The 17,707-nt window shown below is 39.5% G+C and overlaps 1 protein-coding gene across 29 annotated transcripts in view; it reads right to left on the bottom strand.

Annotated features, from left to right (window-relative positions):
• The window catches only part of CALD1 (caldesmon 1), a 237,536-nt gene that overhangs the window by 30,585 nt on the left and 189,244 nt on the right, over window positions 1–17,707 (bottom strand). For 18 of the 29 annotated variants that reach the window (XR_014066400.1, XR_014066401.1, XR_014066399.1 and 15 more), the window contains 2 exons: window positions 6,629–6,775; window positions 2,576–2,978 (listed from right to left, as the gene is read on the bottom strand). Coding sequence is in view for 26 of the 29 variants with exons in the window: in XM_081532959.1 (XP_081389085.1) it covers window positions 2,576–2,978; window positions 6,629–6,775 (550 nt within the window). In the remaining 3 variants the exon portion in view is untranslated. Of the gene's footprint in view, window positions 1–629; window positions 708–1,933; window positions 2,979–6,628; window positions 6,776–17,707 lie in introns of all 29 variants that reach the window. The other 11 variants (XM_081532949.1, XM_081532947.1, XM_081532948.1 and 8 more) reach the window with 4 other exon arrangements.

The following is a 17,707-nucleotide window of genomic DNA, read 5'->3' as shown; positions in this document are numbered from 1 at the left end:
GGGACATAATGACATGCTCTCTGCAGCAGCCTCTGGTCCACTGACTTGTTTACTTACCTACAGTCAAACACCCTGGCACCAGCTCCTGTGTGTGCCTCAGAAATGCAATGCAGAACATTGTGCCAAACTTTTCTTTTGAAAACCAAATATTATCTTCAGTTCATCAGTTTTCTACTGAGAGGTGTGGGAGTGTTTTCCCTTTGAAAAGTTAAATCATTAATCAAAGCCAGTTGGAAATATTTCATGATTGAAATTAAAGTAGGATGGCTCAAAGGAAAAAAAAAATAGCACTAAGGAGAGTAGAAAGCAGGAAAGGTTGATCAGAGAAGTGTTTTTCAAGCTTTCTGACTGTGACCCATAGTAGAAAAGACAATTTATATCACAATGCAACACTTAATGGCCACAATGTCCTCTGATATTTTCTATTCTACTTCATTTAAAAAAATGCAGATTGACATTTTAAACTAGTTTTGAGATGCCTTAAATTGATTTCACCATTCAATGGATCACGAGCCATGGCTTGAAAAATACTGGGTTAGAGGTTACAATTTTGAGATCATCTGACCTGAAACGTCATGGAACACTGCTCTCTGTGCTTTATGACTAGGTTCCTTCTCAATGATATTTACCTCTTCTTTTTTGAAGGCAGCCTTGTCTTCTTGGGACTTTTCTCTTTTAGCTGGCACTTTAGCCCCCCTTTCTTCTTCCTTTTTATTTTCAAGAATGGTAAGGTCACTTATTTAAAAGTAAGAGTGAGAGGGTGCTCAGGTCACTCTGCATGTGGCGTGAAGTGACTTCTCTGTGGCTGTACCAATGCTCACATTTCCCCAGTGCCAGTGGTTCTAAACAGCGATGTGGGATAGTTTCCTCCCGCCAAATCTTTCCTCGTGTGCCTGCCATCGTGCTCACTGAAGTCCAGCGTGATGTGGTGCTTCTAGTGAGTGTTGAAAACCTCGTGTGTGTTTGGTGCATCTGGTTCCTGATCATCTCTTATGATAGCTGTGTTTATGAGCCCCTTGTAAGAAGCAGGAGTGAAAGGTGACTTCAGTGCAATGCAGACTTAGCGATAAGAGAGTTCTCTCTGGAAAGCTGAATACACAAGCATCTCTTTTCTTTTCTGGTTAGGTATAGGGTTTTTAATGTAGCCTTGCAGACAGAGGGAAAAAAAATGTTTCTTAGATTACAGACATTCCTCCACCTCCATTCCACCCTTCTTTGTGCTACATAAATCTGTATCACCCAGATGGTAAAAGAAGCAAAATGTGTGCTCATAATTACCAATTAGTTTTAAGTTGATGCAGCCCCAGATGAATGGCTTTCTGCAAGTCTACATTAGGCTCAGGTCTACATGACGGCTAGTCAGGGTTTTGACATTTTTTATAAAAGGTCCAAAATGGCTCCTTTCCCTCCTTTATTACCAGTTAATTTCAAGGGGGTTATTTTTGTCTTCTTAAGATATTTCTGACCATGATTCATCATGTCAGTTTCCCACCCCAACTTTTAGCATCTTTTATTAGATGCCAAACACATAGATGAGGTGAGGAGTTATGGTCCTCCTGCCTCATGTAGACCCGTGGAGAGAGGTAAGATGTTAGAAGGAATGAGTTTAGATGCAGGTGCAGAATCATGTCAGTGCAGCACCACCACACTTGTCATCTTTGGGTTAATTCATTTTTTCTGGTATTCATAGCAATCAAGCACACAGCAATTCACTTCTCTCTGGTTGTACCAGTAAATTTGGTTGGTGGAATATTTAGCTCTCAATTGATCGCTCTATGCTTGCATATTGCTATGACCTAAAAAAAATGAACAGCTTGCCAAACGATTAAGCACGTGTGGCCTTAGGAATGTGGCCTCAGTCCCAAATTTGATGTGCATTACATTTCTTGCAAGTTGCAGGCATCACACACTTGGTGCAAAAGGTTTACTGTACCTGTTTCTTTGGGACAGCTGTATGAGGTTTATCTTCTTGTACTTTCTTTTCATTGACCCCCTTCCCTGCTGTTTTCTCCTCTACCTTTTCCCCTTTAATCTTTTTCTCTTGCATTTGCCCCTTTTTCTCTTCTAGTTGCTTCTTACGTTTTTGCTCTTCTATCTTAGCTCTCTCTTCTTCCTCTGACTTTGCCCTCTGCCTCTCCTCTTCTGCCTTTCTCTCCTGCTCCTTGATCCTGTTCCTCTCCTCCTCTGCCTTTCTCTCCTGCTCTTTGATCCTGTTCCTCTCCTCTTCTGCCTTTCTCTCCTCTTCCTTAATCCTGTCCCTCTCCTCTGCCTCCCGTCTTTCTCTCTCTTGGGCAGCTGCTTTTTCTTCTGCTTCCTTTTTTGCTTTCTCCTCTGCTATTTTTCGGTCTTGCTCAGCTTTAATTCTTTCTCTTTCTTCTGCTTCCAACATGGCCCTTTCTGCCTCAGCTCTTTCCCTGGCTTCCTCTTCCATCTTTTCATTATGGGGAATCTCACCTGAGCCCCCTTCCCCCTCCTCCTCAGTCTTAGGCTCATCTGCACTGATCTGCCCATTTTTCAGTGGCATTACTGTTTCCTGCTGGGTGTCTGCTGTTTTCTCTTCTACCACCACCTCTACCTGATTTTCTTCAATGCTCCCTGGCTTTGGCTTCTCTTCTTCCTCTTCCTCCTTTTCTTTCTCTTCTTTCTTTTTCTCTTCCGCTTCCATCCAATCATTCTTCTGGTGGGACTTGGTGACTATTTCCGTTTCCTCTAGCTCCTGTCTTTCCTGGCGACTTTCGCTTTTTCCCTCCTTCTCTGCCATTTCATTGTCTGTTGTGTTGTTTTGCATTCTTCTGCTGGAGAGTGACAAACTTGCATCTGTTATTGTTGGGTCAAACTCCTTCTGCCGTTCCAGGGCTTCCTGGAGGCGCTTTTGGCGTCTTTCCTCCCGCCGAGCCAGTCGCTCCAGGAGAGCAGCCTCATCATCGCCCTCCACCTGAGTGTTGGTGGTGGTTGTCTTGATCTCCTCGTCTGGCACACTGGACAACAGAAACAACACCAAGGACAGCTTGCTGATTAATCGGTCAGCTGGGTTCATGTACTGTGCCACATGGGAATTATAGCAGATACACAGAGAAATATATATACCCACACTCCCCATATATAACCCCATATTAGTACATTCCTGCCTGACTTTCAATGACAGCATATGCAAACCTTTGCCCATGGTCTTTCTCTGGCCATGGTGAGTCTATTCTGTAAGCAGAAGAGCTGAGTATTAATGCCCCCTGGGCATTGTACCTCTAGCAAAAATTGATCAGCATTAGTGAATAAATACCTCAGCTCCCCTCACCTTTGGAATCAGATAGCTCTGAAGTACCTGCACTGCACTGGATCTTAGAGCTCCCAGTTGAGTTACGCTCCAGATACTCACAGTGGTAATTTGCTCAGAAAGAAAACATTTATTTGGTTGTGTTGCCTTCTCTGCCTCACTTTCCCACACTGCTACCGGCTTTTCCTAGGATCACTTTACAAATAAACTGTTTGTGCTCAAATCTTTGTTTCAGAATCTGATTCTTGGAGAACTCAAATTAAGACAAGGACCAAACTGAAGAAACAAATTCCTCTCGTATCATATAGTGTTCCCACATGTTGCCAAGTCATCTGGAATTCCTGATCTGGATTTCTGGAACACAGAGTACTTTGAGAGGAAGGGAGTGTATGTATTAATAATAGTGCACAGATGCTATACTATATTCAGGCTAATAACCCCCACGGTGGGAACATCCAACTGTCCACCACAATTCATGCTCCTCCTTCCTTAGTCACAGGGAAGTCATTGCCCATCAAGTCATTGCCTAACCCTCCCTTCTTCCTTGTACCTGGGTGGGGCCACATGACCAATAATTCCAATGAAGTATGAGCAGAAGTGTGATGTCCAGGCCAGGACAAATAAGAAGCAGAGGTACATTCTCTTCCTTTTCAATCTCTGTCTGCTGGCTAGATCAGAGGACTCCAAAGCCCCTGAGGTTGATAAACTCACAAGAGGAGAGAAGATAGGGGCCAGTTCTACCAATCAGAAATACCCAATTTGGGAACTCATTGTTAAAGCAGCTGATGTTGCCCTAACTAATATATATATAATATACCATCTACATTCTTTGTCAAGATTTCCCCAGTAAAGGGTCTTTTGTTCTTCTTTTCTACAGTAGACAAAGAACAGTTAGATTTGATGTTTATAAAACAAGAAGAGAAAATCTCTAAAGACCAAACTGCAGCATGTCCATCACCATGCTCACTACTGTGGGATGCTGGCTGGACACTGCCCAAGCCAGGGGTGTTGGTCTTCACTGCAGGAAACAACTAGTCATGTGATACTAGGACTGTGACCAGAGTTGGAAGAGTAGTGTTTTAAAACTTCATCAAATTTCATGGTTCATACCAACTTTGGCCCTTTTGAAGTTCAAGTTCACTTAATTTTGGAAAAACACATTTCACCTTTAACAATAAGAAATTGCAGAGTAGAGGCTAGATTTTAAATTTTCTTGGCCTTCATTATTGCTGTAAGACACTGTGTCCATGAATTAGACACATAAGGGTTACACTTCTCTGAAGATACAAATAGTTTAGAATTTAAGGGGAAAAATCTATGTATATGAGGCATTTGGATCAACTGAATTTAAATAATTTTTAAGAGGTACCCCAAATTCCAAAATGCTAGTTGGTTTAAAGAACTCTTAAGAAACAACAGACTCTACTGAATCTTTTTTTGCTATTTGCTATTTATAAATCAGGATAGCTATTATCAGTAGAAGCTGAGTACCAATTACAGTTGCTTAGCCCCAAGAAGAATACTTATTCTTCCTGTCAGAGGTAAATTACATGAATATGAGCTACTAAAAAAAAAAAAGAAAAAAAGAATTTTGTACTCAATCAATAGCATGCAATAACTAGTAATAGTAAATTATGAAAGGAGAGAAATACAAATAGGAGCAAAATTTTACAAGCAAGAAAACTACAGGCACTAGTAAATTTTAAAGGCATTGTTGATTATTCCCTAATAGCCAGATTCATGGAGGGCCTCAAAATGTAAAATGTCGTGTTTAAACTTTTTTTTCCCATCTCCCTCAGCTCAAAAATAGAAAAGGAAGTGATGACCATGCTGCTCTGATTTATAAGATTCTGCTACCATCTTCCTAATAATAGTCAAGATTAGTATGTGCATTTTACATGTGTTATCATCTCATTTAAATTTAACAACATGCCTAAAAAACAGTATAATTTTTATTTCCATTTAACTGAAGAAATAGAGTTAGTGAAGGGAGGGTCAGGTTGGGATTCAAAGCCAAGTGGTGAACCCAACAAACCTAAACCTCTTGGCTATACACCCTCCCTAATTAGGAACTACTTACTGAGGGATGAGGTCTGTTTGTCCACCTAGCCAAGAAGCTTCCTGATTGAGTCATCCTGCCAGCATTTTCACGACTGCCTGTAGAAACCTTCTGTGTACCCACTGAAATTCACGTTAAAGGGGTCAGAACTCTTTCCCTTCAGAATTTTCTATATAGATTGAATGAAGGGGATTATCAAATACAGTTCCTTCCAAACATGCACAGAATAAAAGAATCTAAAACCAAAACCACACAAAAGATCTTGTATGATGATTTCATTATATGTAACCATTCCATAATTTAAGAATTATCTTTTCCTCCATTCCCCCTCAAACATCCTCATCTTTTCTGTACCTTGGAGCACATGCATGACATATACTAACTATTAGCATAATGCACTGTGTGACCGTGTATGTGTGAACTTTTAAAAGTCCCTTTACAAGAAGCTAGGGCTTCCCTGATGGCTTAGATGGTAAAGAATCTGCCTGCAGTGTAGGAGACCCTGGGTCAGGAAGATCCCCTGGAGAAGGGAATGGCAACCCACTCCAGTATTCTTGCCTGGAGAATGCCATGGATAGAGGAGCCTGGCGGGCACAGTCCATGGGTGTCTCAAAGAGTCAGACATGACTGAGCAACTAATATACACTTGTTATAAGAAATTGAACTTACTACTAAGAGATCTCGACTTTCCTGATTTCCACCAGGACTGGTATAGGGGAAAATGCAGTACTAAACTCATAAGCTTGTTTGAATAACTACATTAAATTAAACAGGATTCTGCACCTTGCAGAATATTACAGAGAATAGAGAATACTGGGTTAGAGTGTATATCAGGAAGAATAAGACATCTGCAATTCATGCCTACTTTTAAAACCCAAGTATTATCTCTGCTACTGGTAGGTACAGAGGACTATTAAACTAATACATCTTTAGTTCAGAACAGATAACAATACCTTAAAGAATGAACGTAAATGGTCTTCCTTATTTAAGAATATGACCCGTGATTTTTAGTAAATAAAAAATTTACTAGATTACAAAGAAAATATCCTTCAACTGGGGTATGTATAGGGGACAGGATAGGGGATGAGAAGAAAGGAGTATTGGTGTCCTGATGTCTAAATCAGATCAACTGTTGAGTCTGGTGAGTTGCCAATAATGGCCACACAAAAATTAAACAAGCTAGAAAGAGTGAAAGAGATTGAGTTGGGCTGAGAAGGGAATGCTTTGCCCAACACATTTCTTTCATCAGACAGGCTAAGAAGCAATTGAGAAATGTGCCCTTCCGAAGAGGACAGTACCTGTTCTGGGTATTGACCTCCACCTGGTCGGTCACCTGCCCCAAGGCTTCTTCCTCTTGCTTCTGTCGCAGCCTTTCCTGTCGGGCGCGGCGGCGCCGTTCCCGGGCGGCCTCTTCCTCATCATCGTCATTACGCTGGTAGGCAATTCTGCAACATCGAAAACACCACCTCTTGAGCCAGATGCCAACCATCTTTACCAGCTTCTTGGCAGGATCGACCCTGAACGTGACTACTTACTGAACCACAGAGTTCTAAGAGGACGGTTCTGTTTCTTAACATTTAGAGACCTGATCTGACGAGTTTTTAAACTTTTAAGTATCTGAAAAGCATTAGTCCAATAGCTACAGAGGATAATTGACAACGATCAAAAAACAGCTTAAACTGAAAAAATTTATACAACAGCAACTGCCTTTGAAGACTGTGGGTTAGCTTATTTAGATTTCTTTACTAAGCTGATGATTAGTAAAGATTTAGAAGCAGAAATCCAAAGCATTGGACTGAAAGTAATCAAAACACTTATCGAAAAGATTCAGCATGTTGTATGAATTATTTGTGGATACATTTACACAAAGGTCAGAAAAGAATCAAGTTATGTCACCAAGCCAGGAATCTGGCATTAACAAGCCAAATAGCTAACTAAAAACCAGAGCAGGATATCCTCTTTGCTTGGATTTCTTTTTTCCCTCGTACTTCCTTTTCAAGGAAGAAAGAAGGTGTCATTGACAACTGAGAAGAGGCTTCACACTCAGGGCAGTGCCCTCTATGTATATGTGTGTGTGCTCATTGTGACCGACTCTTTGTGACCCCATGGACTGCAACCTGCAAGGCTCCTTTGTCCACAGGATTCTCCAGGCAAGAACACTGGAGTGGGTTGCCATCTCCTCCTCCAGGTGATCTTCCTGACCCAGGGATCCGACCTGTGTCTCTTATGTCTCTTGCATTGCAGGCGGATTCTCTATCACTGAGCCACTGGCAGTGCCCTCTATGGCCCCCTCTTTTGTTCTAAAACTGCCTTAGTGTCCCACCACCCTCACACTGGGCACCTCATGGGAGCCTATAGGTGTGTATTTAGATAGAACCTGTGGCCTAAGGCGCGCTGCATTCCATGGGGTCACAAAGAGTCCGACACGACTTAGAGACTGAACAACAACAGCAACAATAGCAAGTAGAAGAGGCAGAGAGAGTTTCACAGGCATATGTGATATTTAGCTTTCCTAGTTTATCTGAAGCAAAGAGCTATTTAGGGAAGTTATACAATCAGAATCACTAGTTAGATATGTTTCCCCTAATATTTATTCCCAAGTACAGAGTTGGAGCTGGAGTGCTGCAGATGCTCAGACTCAAAAGGAGAAGGCCTACATGGTTAACCTGGCTGCTCTGGAAGGAGGACTGTGACTGAGATACAGAGCGCTGAGAAGGCATGGCAGTGCTGGGTGACCTGATGATTCCACGGGTTGGGATGGAGCTGCATTGTGCACCAGACTGCTTTTTACATTGGAGAGTTCACGCGCTTTTTTTCTTTACAGTGTTACTTACATATCTACAAATAGAAATGCAGATATGTAAACGTTACATGCCTATCAATCATGACTAAGCTAAAATAATTTACAAATGAGATCTTACAATTTATACCAACAAAACAAACCTAACAGGACAGATGAAGTTTGCTCCTGTTGGATTTACAAACTAGGTACCCTTAGATCCAGTACTTTATCTTTTGACTTCAATAATACAAATGCTATGAATGTTTTTGGACCTTGGTATCTTACAAAAATAAGATGAACAGTTCTGAAGGTTGGTTGGTTTTCTCTTTGCTACTTAAGAAACTCTGACTTCATACTTGCTAAAATGTGCTGGTGTGCAATATTCAAATGCCAATATAAATAAACTGTCACTTAGTAATTCTATAAAGCTGACCAGTTTATTTCCACAAATATGGAGAGAAGGGTAGTGTGATACAGTTAAAGGATAACTAGATTAACATTCAGAAAACCTGGTTTCTACAACTGGTCTCTCTCTAGCTTGCAGCTGTTTGATTAACTTGCGTTACACTGCCTTCTCTGGAAGTGGGTGACAATCAAAACAAATCACGGGTGTGTTGTGGTAAGGCAAGCTATGGTGTAGTATTTTGTTGTTACTAGCAAAGTGCAGTGGAGGAGCTGCTTTGTGAGGAAAGATGAGTTCAATTTTAGACTTGTTGAATTCGAGGTGACAGCATGACATGATTCAAATGTTCCTTTCTAACTCAATCACATTGTAGTTTACAGTCAAAAGCCCTTCCCAGTGGTTTGGCTTCAGTCTTCAGATTCTTGGCTTCATATGCCTTTGGCTTATTTCTCAATAGACAACTTTAACCACAGCAGGGAGAATGAGTCCTTAATGACGGCTTCCCAAGCTAATCAAACAGAAAGTCTTAATTTGCCCTTCTACATCTCTGGTTCAGCCATGAGGTCTTGGCTATTACTTGGGGCCTTCTTTTTCCAAGACAAGCAAGACACATAAAAGCTCCATATGGGACACTTTATGCCAGAAACAAAACTCTCCCCTCTTCTAAAAATGGAATCTCATTTGAAGCCCTTAATCTCCTATTATACTTGAACAATTTGAGATGTTACTGTCTCCTCCCACCCACCCAATGAGGTCCATGGCGGAGGCTGTTGGCTTTTAGTTCTGACACCACCTAGATCTGCCCTCTGTCTTGGCCAGGTCACACTCAGTCTTCCTTCATCTCAGATTCCTCATTGGAGGAGTGACCTTGAACAACCAGATCATCTCCACTGTCTCTTCTGACTCTTTTTACTTCATATGGCTTACAATTTATCATTACATTCCAATGGTAGACTCTTGTCTAGAACACACAATTGCCAGAGCTAAATTTTTGAGAACATTTATTTATTTTTTAATGTTTTTTATTGTGGTAAAATATAATATACAATGTACTATTTTAACTGTATTTGACTGTACAGTTAGTTCAGTGGCACTAAGTATATCTATCTACACTGTCATGTAACTCTCACCATTATCCATCTCCTGAATGTTTCAGCTTCCTAAACGGAAACTCTGTCCCCATTAAACACTAATTCCCAATTCTCCTTCCCCATCCTCTCACCTCCGGCCCCTGGCATCTACCAGTGTACTTTCTGACTCTATGAACTTGACTATTCTAGATATCTTGTATAAGTGAAATCAAACAGTATTTGTCTGCACCTAAGTGTATTGGGGCTTCCCTGGTAGCTCAGCTGGTTTAGAATCTGCCTGCAATGCAGGAGACCCTGGTTTGATTCCTGGGTTGGGAAGACTCCCTGGAGAAGGGATAGGCTACCACTCCAGTATTCATGGGCTTCCCAGTGGCTCAGATGGTAAGGAATCTGCCTGCAATGTGGGAGATCTGGGTTCAATCCTTAGGTTAGGAAGATCCCCTGGAGGAGGGCATGACAATCCACTGCAGTATGCTTGCCTGGAGAATCCCATGGGCAGAGGAGCCTGACGGGCTACAGTCCATGGGGTTGCAAAGAGTCAGACACGATTGAGTGACTAAGCATAGCACAGCATGGCAATGTGCATTGGGATGCATTTTTAAGGTTAGCTTCATTTATTTCCTACAGATTGTACCTTCCTTTTTTCCCTGTGCTGTATAGTAGGTTCTCATTAGTTACCTACTGTATACATATGGCTATTAATAAAGAAACATGTTAAAATTGTTTTCAAAGTTAAAAACAAAAAAGGAGACAAAATGATTTCATTGTATTTTGAATCAGAATGTGCCCAGTTGCTGGCTCAATGACTTATCCGTTGACTTTATACGTGAAATTGTGTCCATGCCAAATGACTTGATATGTGTGGAAATTCTTTGAAAATGAGCCTCCCTACATCAGCTCTCCAATGTCAGAGCACACAGTGGCTGCTTAGCTTTCAGGCCTCTCCCATGACAACTACCCTTCACACTACTACCAGAGATGTATTACTTTTCTTTCAAAATTGAAAAAACTTAATTGTTAAATTTTTTTCTGGCTCCAAAAGTAACATGCATTTATTGTTTTCTTAAACCAGACATTTTAAAATGTAGAAAAGAGAAAGTAAAAATCAGTTTCCTAATCACACCACTCAGATATGAACATGATTAATATTCAATGTATTCTACTAGAACATCTCCTATCTTTACATGAAAGTGTTAGTCTCTCAATCATGTCCAACTCTTTGCGACCCCATGGACTGTAGCCCACCAGGCTCCTCTGTCCATGGCATTCTCCAGGCAAGAATACTGGAATGGGTCATCATTCTCTTCTCCAGAGAATCTTCCTGACCCAGGGATCAAATCCAGGTCTCCTACATTGCAGGCAGATTCTTTACCATCTGAGCCACCAGGGAAGAACTATGCATGCATAGGTATTTTAATTTTTAACCAAGTGGGATCACGATATATACATTATTTTAGAAACAATTTCTTTAATTTACCTTATTTATTACTACTTTTACACATTACTGAAACATAAATCAGTCGTATCTGACTCTTTGCGACCCCATGGACTGTAGCCCACCAGGCTCCTCGGTCCATGGGATTTTCCAGACATGAATACTGGAGTGGGTTGCCATTTCCTTCTCCAGGGGATCTTCTCGACCCAGGGATCGAACCCAGGTCTCTTGCATTGTAGGCAGATGCTTTACCATCTTAGCTACCAGGGAAGCCTATTTTTACACATTAGCAAAATATAATTTTCAATAGCAACACAGTATTCTTTGACTGGATGTATGTAGTAGACATATGTATATGGTGTACTATCATCTATTTAACCAGTTTTCTACTGACAGGCAGTTAAGATTTTTCCAAATTTACGTTCTTATAAACAATGCTACAAAGGACCTCACTATAGATATACTTTTACCACTTGTTCAATTACTTATCTAGGAAATAGTCTCAAAAGTTAGAATTTCTAAGTTTAGGAGCATGCTCATTTAAAGCCTTTTTGATAAACATTGACAAACTGCTCTCCAGAAAGGTATGTCACATGTGAGAGTTAATTTCACCATAACAAGAACTTACTCAAAAAGACAGTTGAGAACACAGCATCCTTAATACACCCACATGATAGCACAACTGCTTTAGGCTTTGGTTAAAGACAAAATGTTAACATTTCTGATTTTCCACACACCACATTTATATGTACTGAAATGCTGCTGACTAGTAAAAATCATACCTAACCATCCACTGGGTTGCAATGAAAGCATAACAATCCATTTGTTCTTTCTGTGAAACTTCAGCAGATGCTGGCAGTAACCAGTCTACTGTATCCTACACTACAAAGATTAAACTATGTTTATTAGAGTTTTAATCAAATGCATTTTATTTAAAAATAAGTAATCCCAAATGATTACTTGATAAGGGTGAAAGATGAGAGTGAAAAATCTGGCTTAAAACTCAGCATTTGAAAAACTAACATGGCACCCAGTCCCATCACTTCATGGCAAATAGAAGGGGAAAAAGTGGAAACAGTGACAGATTTTTATTTTCTTGGACTCCAAAATCACTGAGGATGGTGAGTGCAGCCACGAAATTAAAAGACACTTGCTCCTTGGAAGGAAAGCTATGACCACCTAGACAGCATATTAAAAAGCAGAGACATCACTTTACCAACAAAAGTCTGTATAGTCAAAGCTATGCTTTTTCCAATAGTCATGTACAGATGTGAGAGTTGGACCATAAAGAAGGCTGAGGACTGAAGAATTGATGCTTTTGAATTGTGGTGCTGGAGAAGACTCTTGAGAGTGCCTTGGAAATCAAGGAAATCAACCTTGAATATTCATTGGAAGCACTGATGCTGGGAAGCTGAAGTTCTAATATTTTGGCCACCTGATGTGAAGTGCTGACTCATTGGAAAAGACCCTGATCCTGGAAAAGATTGAAGGCAAAAGGAGAAGAGGCCAGCTGAAGATGAGATGGTTAGATAGCATCACTGACTCACTGGACATGAGTTTGAGCAAACTCTGGGAGATAGTGAAGGACAGGGAAGACTGGTGAATGCAGTCCATGGGGTCACAAAGAGTTGGACTCAACTTAGCAACTGAACAACAATAACAAAATCTCAAGTGATATGTAAAGCACCTCTTATTAAATGAAATGTTCAGTTGACCAGAATCCATGACTTTCCCACCCAGGCTGGGTGTAAGCAGGTTTACTCTGGAGTATTATACTCTGTTTCTGGGTAACTGCCTTTCCTCATGCTTTAGAGAACACTTGGAGGAAGGTGTGATTGATCTTACTGCAGGAAGGCAAGTGCTGAGGGCAGCAAAATGGCACATCAGATGCCTGGGAGAGAGATGATCTTGTGTGTGTGTGTGTGTGTGTGTGTGTGTGTGTGTGTGTGTGTGAATAAGTGTTGACCAATCTCAAAAGTCAATAGTAATTACATGATGTTATTTGATTGTGTCAGTGGTATGATAAAAGCAGAAAGGACTGGCTTTTCTTCCATTCCCAGAACCACTGCCTAAATATCCTGGTGTTATATTATAAGAAAAAACAGATCTATGCACTGGGAAAACTCTCTTGGAATGCTGTGGCTTTCACACCAAAGACTCTTTAAGTCTTTACCACCAGACTTCTATTGCCTCAGTGTATTCAAGTAACACGGTAATCATGTTACAAGCTGTGCTTTTTAGATAGAAAGTTCAAATAAATAAAAGTTTTGCAGACATGGCGAATAATGAAACCACTGAGGACTCAGTGTCTTTATATTTGGCTGGGCCAGGGTCTAAATGTATACTAGATGAAAGAGGAAGTGGCGGAGGCTTCCACAGTCAGGTACCAGAGCAAGCCACTAGTTGTCAGCTTGCCCCTATGTCCCCTGCATCCCATCTTCTCCAGCAAACACTTCTCAAGACTTGCTCAACATTGGCAAAATTCTTTTCATGATTTCTTCTACAGTTTAGAGGTTTTTTTAACCCCATGTTCTCCATAGTTAGAAGAATATTACTCTCATTTCCTTTGATTTTTTCTTAAAAAAAAATTTTTTTTTCTGTTTTCTGATTTGAGACTCTAGTACATGATTCTTAAACTTTCAAGTAAAAATGCTGGCAATAACATTTTATTAACAAGATATCTTATCAGGAAACCATGTTTAAAAATAGAACAAGAAAAAAATAATAACTATTTTTATGAGGGGGCTGATTTTATTAAAAGTTTAAGAGCACTACAGAAAAGATTTAATTTTCCGTATCTTATAGCAATAGTTAGTAACATTTGAAGTATGTGAATCCTTTACAATGTTAACAAAAATAAAATATTATGACAATTGCTTATATATTCATTATCTATTAAAAAATATCTTATAAAGTACCTATAAATTCAACACTGTATAAAAAGGAATCTATTTTATAAAGCACTGTATTAACACATGTTTGGAGAACAGTTTTTCATATCTTAAAAAATTATTTATCAGACTACAGAAAACACTTGGTGTGGATATAAACTTGGGACTCTTTCAGTAACTTCATTGCTGGAGAACCTTTGGTGTATAGAAGATTACCAGAGTGCCACTGAACAGACTTGGACTTGTCTCCTTCAAGCCCTTTTGCATCCTTTAACATTCCTTGTTCTTGGAGGCACACATGCAGACCCACTGATTAAGTGACGAAAACCTCGGGGAAAACAAAAGGCTCACGGCACTAAAATGAGGCCTGTGTACAAAAGACTTAAAGAGAGCTCATTCAGATCAAAATTTCCAAGTCTCTCTGTGTCTCTTGATTGTTTCTGCCACATTCCTCTACTTTAAAAAGAGAATGTTGCACTTAAAATTCAAACAGAACAAATAAATTCTCTACCTGAAAGGACTCCTACCAGTAGCTCATCATTTGTGAATTCACAGTCAGTTGCAGACTAGTAGACACTTAGCTGAACCTCAAGTTCAGCTTTCATCTCCCTGTATCCCTCCGTAACTCTGCTTTCGTGCAAGGAGTCATCTGATAGAAGGTGGTGCTGGCTGAAAAAGATTCCAGGTGGTAACTGAGATACTCAACCCCAAACATGATCTTGTCCCCAGTTTTCTGCAGCTGTACATTCCCCATGCAGGCCAGACTCAGGAGGAAGACAGCCTGGGGTTTAGCCATAAAGGCCAACTTCTTAGTCAATTACATTTCTTTGATTTCCATCATTCTTGGTTCTGACAATGTCATTGTCTTGACCTGGGTTTTACAATGGGATACAACTTAGAGCTAAAACCTCCTATGGGCTGAAAATGTACTCATCAGCTATTAGGAGGCAGAATGATTCATACATACTTTCAGTATTGTTTTTCATGTACCAAAGAACCCCAGTGATTTTTTTTTCCATAATATGAAATGTAAGCGATTCTCCAAACATATCCAGTTAGTTCTGTGGATTGCTCAAATGTTCTCAGTAAAATTTTGGGCAATGCTGTGATCAGGAAGGAAAAAATCCTGAGCTACTGAAATGAGTCATATTTGCTCTACAGATTTATTGTGTATTTGAAAGTTAAAAAGAGGTTTATAGATACATTCCAGGCTCTTAAATATGATTTTGTTTATATGTGGTATCTGTAAAATGTTGTGGCTTCATTTAATGCACACGAGGTCCAATTCTGAATGTTTTTCCTTGGATTCCTTAAAAGAAAGGCATTGAAAATTACAGTGGAGGAAAAAAATCAAGAAAATAAAAGTATTTTCAGGTCAGAATATGTTTAGAAACAGATTAATAGCCAATAGTCAATTGGTCTATTAGTAATTAACGCAGGCCAAAATGAAAGAAAGCCCCTCTCATTTAGAATATATGTGTGTGTGTGTGTGTGTGTGTGTATATATATATATATATTTTTTTTTTCTGGTAGGAAAGGTAAAAATATGCTGAATTTCACTGTAGGATTCATTGCTATGTCAGGGTATGCCTTTTGTTGGAGTGCTGGCATGCAAGGGGATATGATACTCTGAAGTTTACTTAGGAAGAAAGGTATGTCCCACCCCATCTCCTCATACACACACATTTGAGAATTACTAAGTTTGCAAACCAGCCATAAATTTTGGTTCTCAGTAGTAAGACACTGTGTGCTTGCACACTTCAGGGTTCTTATATATGTTGTCACCACAAGTCATCACCAGCAGCCTACCATATGCTTTATATAATGGTGACGGCCATAATCACATGAGTTTCTATAACCACAGATCATGATGGGGAAACGTTTGTTGCAGAGCAGAGTAGGAAGGAACAACCATCAGGCAGTGGGAGACAAATCTCTTCACTTGCCTCCTCACACTGTCGGAGAAGGCTGGTTCTTAGAATCGTAACTGTGTGACGTCCTGTCAGACAAATAGATCAGGTTTGATTGAGCACATATCGGGGAGTACAGGGAGTTCTGATCGTGACTCAGGTTTATATGGCTAAGGGCTTATGTGAACACAGGTCTCAGAATGGTCCTGCCCTGGCAGATTCCTAAGCTTAGAGACTCACTTCTGAATTGATATACATAGTCACAGGAAAGTTTTAAAAGATGAACTCTAATTGTTTGGGATCAGTATTTTAAATTAAAAAGATGTTTAGCATGAAATATATTTTCCCTATGAGTGAGTGTATAGTACATGACTACTTAAAAGAAAAATAATGAAACAAATGCCATGTGGCTTCCACCCAGCTTAAACAGCACCCGCACCCTGGAGAGCCTTACGTGCTCTTCTTCAATCCCATCTGCCTCTCTTTTTTAATGCTTCCAAATAACCTTTAGCCTGATTTTTTTCTATTTTAATTATTTTCTTGCTTTTCTTTGTAGTTTTACCCCAACAGATGTACCCCTAAACAATTCGGTTTTCAGTTTTGCCTTCTTAGAACTTTATATAATGTATGCACCCTGTGATTAGTTTCTTTTACCCAACAGTATGCTTCTGAGATTCATTTATATTTATATAAATAGCTATAGTTTATAATGACAGAGGAGACATAGGTTTCCCAAACATTTCTTGAGATTCTAGTTTGGATGAGATAAATGTCTAATTTTTTATCCAATGGGTGCCATGTTTTTTTAAAACTCCACAGATGGTTGGTGATATTCAGTAGAAGTAAAATGAATAGAATCAGGGTTTATTTCTTTTTGAATTGCTATTTTTTCATATTTTTTGAAAGAACAATGCTTCTGTCAAATCTATTAAACACGGATTTTGGAGGGATAATTCCATGGCAGTTTCCTGAGATAAAGTAAACTCTATTTATTCTGTCACAAACAGGACTGAATTTGCACCACTCCCACGATCCCACCCTATTCAAACAATAAACTTGGTCAGATACAGTTCAGTTTTTAATTTATAAATGTTTAGAAAGTGTAGTTATGGAAAGAGAAGGCTGATGATGGAGAAGATATATTTTACTTCTCACTTGATAATTCAAGTTAAGCTTTGATTTAAAATGAATGACAAGGAGTAAGAGAAATGTTTAAGTGGCTAGTAAGATAATTAAAATAAAGCAAACAAACTTTCCTCCCTTAACTCTAATTTGAAATTCAACTGGTATAAAATGTGGCTGGGGGATAAACCCAATTATTATTCATGTTTTCATAAACTTTACTTTTTCTTCATCCTCAACCTAGGATTCTTTGCCTAGTAAGAATCTTAAATAAAATATGATCATTAATAAACTCAGACTTTTTAAAATGGTATCAGTCAAAAGTAAAATCTGACTTGGGGCTGTTTTCTGATGTATCTATGAAAGGACAGTCTTGTTTTAATGTGCATAATAGAGGTGGACAATAAACCTTGGGCTTAGGTAATTTATTTTCAAATAAAACATGATAAAATAATTCATCAGACCCAGGTTTCTATGACTGGCAATGCTACATCTTGCCAGTTCTTTCTCTTGTATGTAGGTCTGAAAGTGGATACACAACTGATGGAAAAAAACTACCTGAGAGCAAGGTGCAGGGAAAACCCCACCCAAAGGCCGACTTGGATGCAACTACATCTGACCACAGATATATAAGCAAGCAGATTCTTTTCACAGTCAAAAACAGTCTCCTAGAAGCAGAAATTTCCATTGCCATCTTCAAATGTGAATATATGAACACATTTTAGACGAGTCTTAGTGTGATC

Source organism: Giraffa tippelskirchi, chromosome 10 (genome assembly GCF_054371585.1).
Source record: "Giraffa tippelskirchi isolate mGirTip1 chromosome 10, T2T-mGirTip1v1.2.pri, whole genome shotgun sequence".
Lineage (NCBI taxonomy): Eukaryota > Metazoa > Chordata > Mammalia > Artiodactyla > Giraffidae > Giraffa > Giraffa tippelskirchi.
The sequence above is the reverse complement of the archived record's forward strand: the minus strand, read 5'-3'. Positions and strand labels throughout refer to the sequence as shown.